Source organism: Delphinus delphis, chromosome 10 (genome assembly GCF_949987515.2).
Source record: "Delphinus delphis chromosome 10, mDelDel1.2, whole genome shotgun sequence".
Taxonomy (NCBI): Eukaryota; Metazoa; Chordata; class Mammalia; order Artiodactyla; family Delphinidae; genus Delphinus; species Delphinus delphis.
Genome location: NC_082692.2, coordinates 99,171,105 through 99,183,783, shown reverse-complemented (window position 1 = coordinate 99,183,783; position 12,679 = coordinate 99,171,105). Strand labels below are relative to the sequence as shown.

Sequence of the window (12,679 nt, the reverse complement as noted above, 5' to 3'; positions counted from 1 at the left end):
TCTGTGAGGAGCACGGGGCCCCAGGGCCTCTCCCTTGGGGCAGAGCCAGCCACCAGCTCTGGGCCAATGCCACGACCAGCAATGGTTCTTCTCTGGACATCCTGTAACTCTGCTGGCTTCTAACGGCTCCCCTCCTTCTACCTGTTTTGCAACTTCTAATTTGCAGGGAGCTGGGGAATCACATGATCAAACTCAGTCCACGTGAACCCAAAATTGGAACGGGTGGGAATGCGTAAGACGAAAATAGAAGGCTGGAGTTGGTTTTCGGCTTTCTGGCTGGCAATGTTAGTCAGGTGTGGTGGGAAGTACACAGAGCTGGGACCCAAACAGCCCTAACCGCTGTACTTACCAGCTGTGGGACCCTCGGCAACTCCCCTGACCCTTCGAAACCTCAGTTTCCTCAGCTACTGAAGGAGGTGAGCGCCACACGCCTCACGGAGCGTGAAGATGAAATAAGACGGGAGAAGAAAAGCACCAAGGCACCTGGTCACCATAGGAGCCAGCAGCAGCTTCTGGGGTGGGGGGGATGTACGGAAAGGCTCCCAAGTGATTTCTGGCCTGGTTTTCAGCACAGGGCAATCAAGGTCAACTGGCCCAGCAGCTGCGCCTGATTTGAGATCTTATCACCTGTTCCAAGCGCTGCTCCTGGAATGAAATCTGATTGACAAGACTCAGTCAAGGGAAGGGTTTCCCTGATAAGATGTGAATTTCCTACCGGCCCTTTGTCATGAGTCATTACCTCTGTGAGCAGAAACCATTGTTAAGGGAGCACGTCCTGGGTGTAGCCTGTGTTCTAGGGTATGTGTGATCACATCACTCGCCTTCAAAATTAAAATGATGCTGGTAAGAGACCAGCAGCACCATGTAGCCGTGCCTGGAGAAGAGGTCAAGTTTAGGAAGCTGCTCTTTCGCACCCCAGGCTAGCGCAGCTCCTGAATTCTCCCTAAAGCAGGAGATGTGAAGACACCCTTCATGGCACTGCTGGGCTAGAAACCTGGTCTCACGCTAATCACACAAGCAGCTCCAAGGGCACGATACACCCCTCCTGCGGCAAAGCCCTCGGGGGGTTGGGAAACAGCAGCTGACATATTTCTTTTCTTTTTAAAAGTCTGTCCATCTGTCTGTCCTTTCATCCAGCCTTATAAGGCAGTTTATTTTTCAATGCGGAAAGTTTTCTCTACCCACCATCCACAAATACGGCTTGAGTACTGAAAACACACGCAGTAAGGTATGCTTACAAGGCACTCAACAGAGGTCCCTTCCCCTGGCTACGTTTTGTTTTTATTTTCTATAAAGAAGATGCTGTCTTATAAAGATGTTGTTATCCATGTTACATGATGAGTGAACGGAAGCTCAGAGAGATGAACTGACCTCCCTGAGGTCACACAGGTAGTAAGACATGGAACCGGTGTGAGCCCGGAGAGCTCTTTCTGTTACCCCTACCTCCTCAGAGCACATCACCGTGGCCTGGTCAACTGGAAAGTTCTGCTCAGGTTTCGCCCATTCGGTGAGCACACTGGCCTGCCAAGCGCTCACACGGAGCGGCTATTCTCACGGGGCAGGGAAAGGAGAGCAGGGCGGGGAGCCAGTGACGGCAGTGCAACGGCTACGTCACTTATTGAAACGCTGTGACCTGTGGGCCACACAATCATCTGGAAACCTGGCAAACTAATCTCGAGCTGGTCCCGATCATTCTGTCCGCAGGGCTGGTCAGGTCAGCTTCCCTAACTACTCCCTCTGCTTCCATTCCCGTCCCTTGCCCCCCGCCCCCCGACCCCTGCCGTCTATTAGTAAGAAAGTACACAAAGGTCCCACTAAATCATGTTACTGAATATGTCACTCCTTTGCTCAAAATCTCCCAGGACTTCCAATAACCAGCATAACACCCCAAGTCTTTGCGCAGCCCCACGTGATCTTCCCCAGACATCACCTCACGTCACTCTCCCCCTCGGACCTCTAAGTTCTAGACGCACTGGCCTTGTGCTGCTCCTAAGTCCTGCCTCAGGGCCTTTGCACTGGCTGCTCCTTTGTGCCTTGGGTATTCTTCCCCAGACTGTCAAGTGACCTGTTCCCTCACTGTAGTCACGTTTCTGTTGTTGTTTGGGGCACATCTTTTCAGAGAGTCCCTTTCCTAACCACCCTAAGTTTCTTTTTTACTCTCTGTTCTTTTACTCTGCTTTATTTTTCTTAGTACCCTGAAATTACAGTACGTATTTATGTGTTTGCTTGTTTGTTCCTCACCCCTGCCCCGCCCCAGCACGTGAGCAGCTCCACCCAGGGAGCTTTGTCTGTCTTGTGCACCTCTGTGTTCCTGGCACCTAAGAAGATCTGGCTCACACAAGACCCTGAGCAATTATCTGGTGAACGAGGTGCTCAGCGGGTCCCGACTCCCTCCTATAAATAAAGATGAGGGAGGCAGTACTGTGTAGAAGTTCCCAAGGGCCTCGGCTCCAGCATTCAAAGCCCAGACTTATGAGTTACTGACCCTGGGAACTTTTAGGGGCAAATGACCCTTTCTCTCACAACTTCAGTCTCCCTATCAGAAAAACGAGGATGGTGAGCTCTGATCTTGTAGAACTGCTATTAGGATTAAACGAGGTCGTGCACGTCAAACGTCTCCTACAATGCTTGGCACACAATAAGGGCTCAATAAATGTCAGCTGTGATTATCACCACAGTTCTACGATGATTATTAATGGCATTGCACACAATCTGACAGGTGAGACTACCCCAGAAGATAAGGGACTGCCCTACATCACACACTAAAGAGAGGCGGGGGTAGGGACTGTGGACTCTCTTCTAAGATCTCAGAGTGGAAAAGAGGAAAACATACCCTCCACCCCGATCCAAACATGATTATCTAAGGCAGGAGGACATCCATCATCTCAGGAAAAAACAGCAACAGCACATATAACCGATTCGATTTTCACCCCAGGATCTGATGTGAACCCTGGTGCGCTCACACTTGCCAAGCCAAGAATCACTTACGCAAATCTGTTCCGTACTTCAGGCCCGGTTTGGGCACCCAGCCCTTGCTTCGGAAGTGATGGTACGCCATGTACGTAGTCCTGAACGTAGGCTGAACTACGCGGAAGGCGTTCCAGAGCTTCACAATCGTTAAAGGCTCCTACGGTTGTTGGGGGAAAACAAAGCATTATGACGTATGTATCCACCCATTATCCAGCCGGTGAATCAACAACATCTATACTAAGTGTGAGCAGAAGATAAACAAACACGGTGCCCATGACAAAGGGTTTAACCACAAGATCCAGACCCGCGCTATCCAGTGTGGCGGCAGCCAGCCACTCCTCTGAACTTAGATGTGTTGCCAGTGTCAAAAGAACACTGAATTTCAAAACTGAGAATGAAAAAAAGAATATAAATTATCCCAGCAATTTTAAATATGTTGGGTTAAATATACTATGTAAATAATGCAAATCAATTTCAGCTGACTTAAAAAAAAACCTTTTTAATGTGTCTACCAGAAAATTGAAAACTATGCATGTGGCTCCCATCTGAGGCTCCCATCATGTTTCTACTGGACAGCACTGCCCCAGAGGACCTGTGAGAGGCCCCCTTGAGACAGCAACCCTGCAGGCTGGTAACAGCCAAGCGAAGCGGGGGAGGGCAGCGGAGGGGCTGCTGGTGGGAGAACAGTCCAGGCAGAGGAATGGGGGCGGGCCGGGTGTCCACCAAAGCCAGAGGGCGCACGTTGCAGCACGCACAGACCCTAATGGGTAGCTGCGGTTTGCCAGGCCACATTCAGAAAAGCCAAAAATAATTCTGTAACATTTTTACAAAAACATGTTCCATTTATTCTTTGAAACTAGAACATTTATTGCAAGGCACAAGTTAGTAATCCAACTGCTTCAAAGGGAATTTTGTTTCTAAGGTCGGACTTGAAGACGCTGAGAACGGTTCAGAGAACAGTCTGACGTGCCAACACAAAAACACAACAGGAAAGACCAGGTAAGTTTGGAAGGTTTTCCGCTTCATTTCAGTGCTGACTAAAACGGCCAGTCCTTCAGTTAGTTGGTTTACGGATCGGTCACTCAATGAGACTTGCTCAGTTTGTCTCAGTCTGAGATTTTAACACCATAAGTATGAGCTAGAGTTGGGTTTTTTTTGTTTTTTCTTTTCTCCTTTAAACAAAACAAAACAAAACAACCGGTTGTTCCTAAGGTGGAAACTCCATATGTGTGTGGTCTTGAAATCTACCCCCCTCCAAAACAAGCAACAGCCTCGTGGAGAAGGCCGAACTTCCGGCTTGGACAGCCCACCGAGTTTCAGAGGCTGAGGGTTCTACAGAGCAGCTGGAACGCCCCGACAAATGTCAGTGAAGGCCCAGGGAAGGAGGTGGGGTGGGCTAAGGACGGCCCCCCTCTCAGACAATGGGTCACCCGTCAGCCAGACACCCGTTTCCAAACCACTGGGATACTCATGAAGGGGACTTACACAGTTAGAAACGGATGAATGACGAAATACGTACCCTCAACAACAGAATAAAATGTATTTTCTCTGTTCTAATGTTCTGCTTACCTTTTTCATCTTAATTTTAATTTCACGTGAATTATTTTGAACAGGTATTGTATTCACATGGGCGAAAATTCAAGAAGTACAAAAGTATACGGTGAAGTCTCGCCTTCCACCCAATTCCTCTACCAGGAGGCAAGCACTGGGATTAACGTTCTGCTAAGGGCAGCAGGATACAGCACAAAATCACGGGCTTTGGAGCTGTCCTGACATAGGTTCAAATACTAATTCTAACCAGACCAGCTGTGTGACCCTGGGTGAGTTACGTGTTTCCTCAGCCTCAGTTACCTCGTCTATAAAAGTCTTTACAGGCGCAAGTTGAGGACTAGAAGTACTGCATATAAAGTTCCTAACTTACCGCCTTTACCGAAGCAGGTGCTAAAACACGGGTAGTTTCTACTTTTGCTGTTAATTTTTGGTACTGCTCTGACAGATTTCCTGATCGTTATAGAAGATACTGCTATCCTCCTAGTCTCTGGGAATGAAATTCAGTCTGAAAGGGTCAAAGCTGGCTTTTGCCTGAACAATCCCAATTCAGGACCCAAAGCCTAAACTTAGAGAAAAAATTCAATTCCAATTTTATCCAGTGAAAGTGGACACATTTGTATTACAGCAATATGGAAATTACTACAACCTGCTTTTAACATCAGGGAAATTTTAAGTGGACTGGGTCTGAATAAAACATCTTACCTTCTCATAGTAGATACTTAGACATCCCAGAGCATAGACCAGGAAGAAGGCCTAAAAACAGAGCAAGCAGAAAATGCTCATCAGAAACTGTGCCACGTTGAGAAATTATTTTACAGACTGATTTCTCTTTGCATTAAATACAAATTAATGTCCTTATCACCATCCAAATGGTCACATATTTTTAAACATAAATGGTTCATTCAAATTTCAAGGATTAAAATATGAATGTCATAAAATGGTTTAGAATCAGTACAACACATTTCTATGAAATTTTCCATGTATTTTTTCTTTATAAAAACACACGGCTAAACTGAAAAACGATGTAAATAGCAACAACAATAGAAACCTGTGCTCATTGGATTTTCCTCTGTCAAATGACCTTACTAAAGTGAGAAAAGAATTTATAGAAAAAAATAAGTAGAAAATTGTGGAAAGTGGGCAACGCAGACTTGGTTTGTGTAAACCAAATGAGTTTCTTGGTCACTCTTGCTGTAAAGTGATTTCCGATCAAGTAAACCCCATCTTCCATTAACTTCATTGAAAGGCACCATGTTTCACTCACGTGGGGAGGCAAGAGGAACGGCAGACAAGGTCGGGCCCAGCTGAGTAAAATCACACTGACGTGGAAATAAAAATAACTTTCTGACAAAAACAAGACAATACCAAGCACTGACAACAGCAAACAGGCCCCGGTGTTGGCTCTGCCTGTACAAGGGGATTAGGATCTGCGCTGATGTCTGAACAGCTCAGGTGAGGCTGGTCTGTAGTAGTCAATGATGAAGAAATGGTGGCTCTAAATGCTACTTTCTTTTTTTTTGCGGTACACGGGCCTCTCACTGTTGTGGCCTCTCCGGTTGCGGAGCACAGGCTCCGGACGCGCAGGCTCAGTGGCCATGGCTCACGGGCCCAGCCGCTCCGCGGCACGTGGGATCTTCCCGGACTGGGGCACGAACCCGCATCCTCTGCATCGGCGGGCGGACTCTCAACCACTGCGCCACCAGGGAAGCCCAACTACTTTCTTTTTTAACATGAGGATGGAAGATGAGATTTCAGGTATCCTGGAGGGGCCTCTGGTGCAGGTGGCAGCAGGAAGGTGGTCCCTGCCCTGAGCCCTCAGGCTTCTGCTCCACCACAGTGGTGCTGACGGCTTTTTTCCTCCCCGCCCAGGGCTCAGGACTCAAGTGTACACAGGCTGTGAAGGTGCAGGGCTTTCAAGCAGTGACAAGGTCCTGCTAAGGAAACACCGTCCTGACCCTCAGGAATTGCCCCAATCCACCCCACCGTCATCCTCTCCTGGCCACCTGATGACACTTCTCTTTACAGCAGTGGTCCTTTAAGTGTGGTCAGTCTGGGGATCCTGGGGTCCCCATGACCCTTGCAGGAGCTCTCAAAGTCAAAACCATTTTGTGTGATCAAGGCATTATTGGCCTTGTTCATACTCATTCTTCCCAGAGGCTCCAAGACACGTGACACCACAACAGACTGAGCGCAGCAGCAGATGTGAGAATCCAGGGGACTTCTCTTAAGCCAGACCTTAAAGTCTTTGCCAAAATGAAAAACAATGCCACTCTTTTCACTGGATTTGTTTTGTTTTGAAAGAATAGTTATTTTAAATAAAAATATTATTTATGTTAATGTATAGTGGGTTTATTATCATTAATTTAAAATGAGTTAATAAACACATATTTAAGTTTTCATTTTAATGTATAATTTGGTAAACACTGATAGATATAATCCATGTAAAAATGCTCCTTGGGGTCCTTCAATAATTTTTAAGAGTACATGTGGTTTGAGGACTACTTTATTTATTTATTAAATTTTATTGATTGATTGATTTTTGGCTGTGTTTGGTCTTCGTTGCCGCGCGTGGGCTTTTCTCTAGTTGTGGTGAGCAGGGGCTACTCTTCCTTGCGGTGCGCGGGTTTCTCATTGCGGTGGCTTCTCTTGCGGAGCACAGGCTCTAGGTGCATGGGCTTCAGCAGTTGTGGCACGCGGGCTCAGTAGTTGTGGTACGTGGGCTTAGTAGTTGTGGCTCGGGGGCTCTAGAGAGCAGGCTCAGTAGTTGTGGTGCACAGGCTTAGTTGCTCCACGGCATACGGGATCTTCCCAGACCAGGGCTCGAACCCGTGTCCCCTGCACTGGCAGGTGGATTCTTAACCACTGTGCCACCAGGGAAGTCCCTGAGAACTACTTTAGTTCTACCCAGATCCAAATCGAGAGCTTCTCTGAAGATGCAGGTGGTTACCTGCCAGGCCCGCTTCTCTGGGCCCAGCGCCCTGATCCTGGCCGCCGCCACCTCGCGCCTGGACTTCTGCGAAGGCCTCTGTGCTCCGGCCCCGCAGCCCGTCCCCTAGGGCAGCCCGAGCTACCTTCTCAGCACGTGAAGGCCCCTGGCTCCCAGGCGTCTCGTGGCACTCGCCCAGCGCTCTCCCTACATGGTCGCTTCACTTCCGTCCCCGGACACACTGAGCTCACTCCTGCCTTCGCCTTTGTAACTGCTGCTCCCACACCCGGAGTCAAAGGTCCCTCCTCAGAGAGCTCCTCCCTGACCACCCAGTTTGTGTGACCCCGTTCCGATCGACTTCCTCAGAGCATTTACGTTCGCCTGAAAGTATCTTTCTTAAGTGTGTCTCTCCAGCTAGAATGTAAACTCTGTGAGACAGAAACTCTGCCTGCCGTGCCCTTGACCTAGAAGGGGCTCAATGCTTGTGCTGAAAGAATAAAGAAGCAGGTGTGGATCCCGCCCATGGTCTGGAGCACGTGGCCAGGCTACCCAGGGCAGGTCTCCCAGCTCCGTTTCCTCGGGGTGGACACTGTCCTGCTTCTCCTTTAGCTCCTGGTGACAGCCTGCTGCTTGCTCTCCTGTGGCCCACTACTTATTAACGCAACGCACTGCTTTTTCAGATGGACACAGATGGTGGCAAAAAGGTGCAACAGAAAAGAAAAGGTGGTTCCTCAAAAAGCCAAGTCCTTCTTTTCCTTTCGTTTTCCCTCAACTTTCCCTTCTGGGTTCACAGTGGTAGAACAGGAAGATCCTCTGAGATAAGCAGACCTGGGCTGAAATCTCGTTAGCTTGGAAGTATCACTTAAACCCTCCCACTTCATCTAGAAAATGGGGATGATCAAGCCTTCTTAAAGACTTAATGAGGTTAGATTTCCTGAAGACTTACAAAGACCATGCTGGGAGTTCCCTGGTGGTCCAGTGGTTAGGAGGTGCTTTCACTGCCGTGGCCCAAGTTCAATCCCTGGTCGGGGAACTAAGATCTCACAGACCGCAAGGCACAGCGCCCCCCGCCCCCCGCCCCAAAGCATGCAAAGCACCTAACTGCTCAATTCATTTCGTTTCCCTGCCTTTCTAAGAAGACACTGTAGCTGGGAAAGGTTCAATCCAGTCCTTGCCTAGGAAGAGATGACCTCCTGGTATCCATAAGAATCTAAGTTCTTCAGAAACTTTCCATTATTAGCAAACACACATTTCCCTAAGAACTGATGAAACCAAAGCCTCGTTTATAATTGGCCTAAAATAGCTTTTATGAACCTCTGCAAGCTGCTCTTAGGCACTTATTATACATGGGGAGAATCTTAATCCAACGGAGTTGGCTTTATTTAGAATTAAGTCATCAGCAGACCGGGGAGGTCTGTGGAGGCTGGAGACTAGACCCTCGAAATCTCATGAGTAAGTTTTTACTGTGATAGTACTAATAAGATGGACGGATGAGCTTCATGATGGTTTAATGTCTTGTCACTAAATCCGGTCAGGGCCTGAAGCGTTGAAATGAAAAACAGCTCTCAGAGACAGATCTCTCAGTCAGCTCGCTGTTACCATTCTCAAAACCTAAGAACCGCTTTGAATCACCACAGCAGGGCTGCCCGTGTTCCTGAGGGCCATTTATGGAAACATGTTACACTGTACGGGTGGTACCACCAAACACGGGTGATTCATCCAAGGAAACCTGCCAAAACAGAGCTGGGAAGCGGAGCCAGGCCTAACTGCACGCTCCCTGGAAACTTCTGCAACACGTCTCTGGAATGTTCTCAGGAACCGAGCGGCCTCCAAGAACAAGCACCACCTCGCCTCCTGCCTTCCATTACTGTGGCATTTCTTCAGCGGGTGTGTGGGAGGAGGGAGCAACACAGTCAGTGAAAAGCATCAGCTGGTCCCCGCCTGGAGCAGTGAGGCTCGGCCCCCAGCTTCTGACACCGAATCCTCTCCCTCCGCCCGCTGCTGCTGCCCCTACAGCTGAGAGGCTGGCTGCCTCCTGACGGCTCAGCCCTCCAGCCTGCCCTCACCCGGATGCCAGCTCCGGTCCCTGCCACTCCCCTGCACAGCCGCCTGCAGTGCCCCGGTGCCACCAGGACCAGGTCAGACCCCTACTCATAGACGCGCCCTCCGTGATCTCCCCTCCTGGGCGGCCGCTTCTGGGACCATGCTGCATGCAAGGGCCTGCCGTCCCGTGTCCACGTGGCAATCCCCTATTTACCCTGTAACACCTGCAGGTACCACCAACCCTGTAAAGTCTTTCCAGGTGGCTCGCATCCCTTTGGAGCCCACCAGTTTCTGTGCCCATCCCACCTTGTACACATCCACTTAACAAATAATTATCAAGCGCCTCACAGATGTCAGACGTGGGGTACAAGAGGAGCAGTCACAGCCCACACACCACACGGTGTCCGTCACACTGAACTGCAATTTGTGGCTCTCTTAGGACCAGAGCCACATTCTGCTTCTCTCTGTACCGTTAGTACTCCGCCCAGTGCCCGGCACATAGCAAGTCCCTGGTAATCTTTTTGCTAAACACTGATTGCAAAAGGAAGAGTTCCAAGCAGCCACTAAGTAGCTTTCACAAGTGACTTAATAACGATGGTAATGACAGAAACAGCAGGCACAATGCTTACTGAGCATCTACGATACACCAGGCACGGTGCTGAAGCCGTCACGTGCACTACTTAATTCCAGAACGTATTATGAACAAGGTGTTACATCACCCTCATCTTACAGAGCAGAAATCTGAGGCTCAGAGAAGTCAAGGACCTAGAGGATGGTGTCCCCAGCGCTGTCCAACAGAGTAGCCACGGGGGCCTGCTGAGCGTCTGAAATGTGGCTGGCACAACCGAGAAAAGGATTGCTAATTTTGCACAATTTTAATTAGTTTCAACAGTCACATGCGGCTAGTGGCTTCTGTGTTCCACAGCAGACTAAGCTGTCTCATTTGTAAACTGAGGAGATGAAGTAAATAAATCCCAACATCCTTTCCTGCTCTGAGAGCCCGTTCTTTGTACCGCTGGCCTCACTGCAAGGAAGGCAGCACAGCCTAGCAGGTGAAGAGAATACGGAGACACAGTCACTTCTCTGTGAACACATCTATGAAATGACCAGCGTGGACGCTTTCAACAAGCACTGCCTGAGACCAACAGATACGCCAAGCACTGAGCTAGCTGCTGCAGGAGCCTCCGGACAGGCAGGAGCACCCCTGCAGAAGGGCACAGCCAAGGACAGGAGAAGGAGGAAGGGGCGCTGTCGTCAAAATTGGGTACAGTACAGACATAAGCAAAAAAGGGGGGACTGATGGCCGCGTGAACACAGGACAGAGGAGCCCCAAATCAGACGGAAAATATAAGGCAGGTTCAGAAAGCCACTTGCAGCAACTTTTGAGAACGCAGTAAAGGGAACACGTGTTAGTAATTCTGCAGAAGGAAATACCTAGAATCCATTTACGTAATTAGCAGTCGCTACATGACTCGGGGCCTGCATCGAAGCCTGTGAAAAGCTGGTGAAACTCCATGAATATGCTAAAACCCACTACACACTTTAAATGAATGAATGGTACGGTATGTGCTCGGTGTCTCAATAAACCTGTATGTTTTTTAGAAGCTGCTAAAACTTAGTAACACAGTATCTGGACAATCTGAAACCTTGATGTGAAAAGAAGTGCTCAGACAACCCCCTTGAAACCTCTGTGGGATGATACGGGGCAGGCCCGCCCTAAACGGACATCTTAGAATCGATGAAATGAAGGCCGAGGAGTGAAATGCAGGCATTTCACTGCATGTGGACTCTGCCTGCGGCGACCTCAGTACTGGACTGCACGCGGAACTGCATTTTGAGGTGGACTCATCTACGTGGCATTGCCCGGGCCCAGAGACCGACAGCTGAGAAGACGACATGCTGGGAACATACCTCTTCCAGGCTGAGCTGCAAGTACTCAAAGATCCTAAATGGATTTCTTCTGCATATCAGTCTCTTTTTTGGCGACATCTGAAGAGAAAAATAAAATATATACAGAACAAATGGAAGCACTACATGTTACCTGGAGGAGGGCGCATTTTAAAACGAACGTTTTCTTCTAAATTTCCCCGATTCACATTTGTTGGATTAATCCGGTTAAAAAATAATTTATTTATGTAGAAAAATACTTTATTATTTATGTAGAAAAATACTTTATTATTTATGTAGAAAAAGAAGTTTTCGTTTTTCTACTACAGCTGACCCTTGAACAACAAGGGGGCTGAGGTGCTGACTCCGGGCAGTCGAAGGTCTGCGTGTAACTCACAGCAGGCCCTGGCCCTCCACGTCTGCGTTCTTTCCTATCTGCAGATTCAACTAACCGCAGGTCGTGCAGCAGTACGGTATTTACTACGGAAAAAAATCCTTTCGTAAGGGGACCCACATTCAAACCCATGTTGTTCAAGGGTCAACTGTATTAACATTTTGACTTAGTTCCTTTCTTTTATCGCCCATGAACTTTTCCTGCAGTTGTGATCATTTTGTTGGTCAGTTTTATGTGCTGTATTTTTTCACCCAACTGCACCTCCCAAGCATATGCCACGTTCTTAATGAGATTTCATAAACTCCACTCTAAAGGCGAGATATTTCTTCAAACGGGTGTTTCTCATGCTATTTAACTATTAGACTGTTTCTCACTTTTAGCTGCTACAGATGTTGCTGGGGCAACTATCTTGTAGGTCCCTGAATGAAATGGATCTAGTTCTGTGCCCCAGCCTCCTCCTGTGAGGGCTGCCCTCCCCACCTGAGCCCCTGCCCTCCCCACCTGAGCCCCTGCCCACCGCTACACTCAAGACTGCGTAACCACCGTTGCATTTCTTCTTCTCCCTGGCAAGGGAGAGAATGTTACTGGACCTGCGTTACTTTATATGTTATGTATTACAGATATATGTTATTTAAATATTATATATATATATTCATATATTTTTTAAAGTTAAGCTATTCACAGACTTTGAAGTTTCAGTTGAAACAGCCCTCACGACTACTGAGCCCTCAGGGCTGGGACCCAGGGCTGGCTGGTGCCCTTGGAGGGTCTGCAGTGTGTGTCCTGCACCAGCTCTCACACGTCCCGGGTGCTGAACACGGGCCTGCTACCAGCTCCGAGTAAGGGACGTCCCTGTTGGCCAGCATCTCCTCTGGGTCAGACACAGATGGCTCTGGAGGAGGTGATCT

The 12,679-nt window shown here is 48.6% G+C and overlaps 1 protein-coding gene across 4 annotated transcripts in view; it reads right to left on the bottom strand.

The window, feature by feature from the left end:
* The window catches only part of TSEN2 (tRNA splicing endonuclease subunit 2), a 45,708-nt gene that overhangs the window by 13,917 nt on the left and 19,112 nt on the right, over positions 1–12,679 (bottom strand). For all 4 annotated transcript variants that reach the window (XR_009520931.1, XR_009520932.1, XM_060023080.1 and 1 more), the window contains exons 6-8: positions 11,402–11,479; positions 5,224–5,274; positions 2,989–3,127 (exon numbers count right to left, since the gene is read on the bottom strand). Coding sequence is in view for 2 of the 4 variants with exons in the window: in XM_060023080.1 (XP_059879063.1) it covers positions 2,989–3,127; positions 5,224–5,274; positions 11,402–11,479 (268 nt within the window). In the remaining 2 variants the exon portion in view is untranslated. The remainder of the gene's footprint in view (positions 1–2,988; positions 3,128–5,223; positions 5,275–11,401; positions 11,480–12,679) is intronic.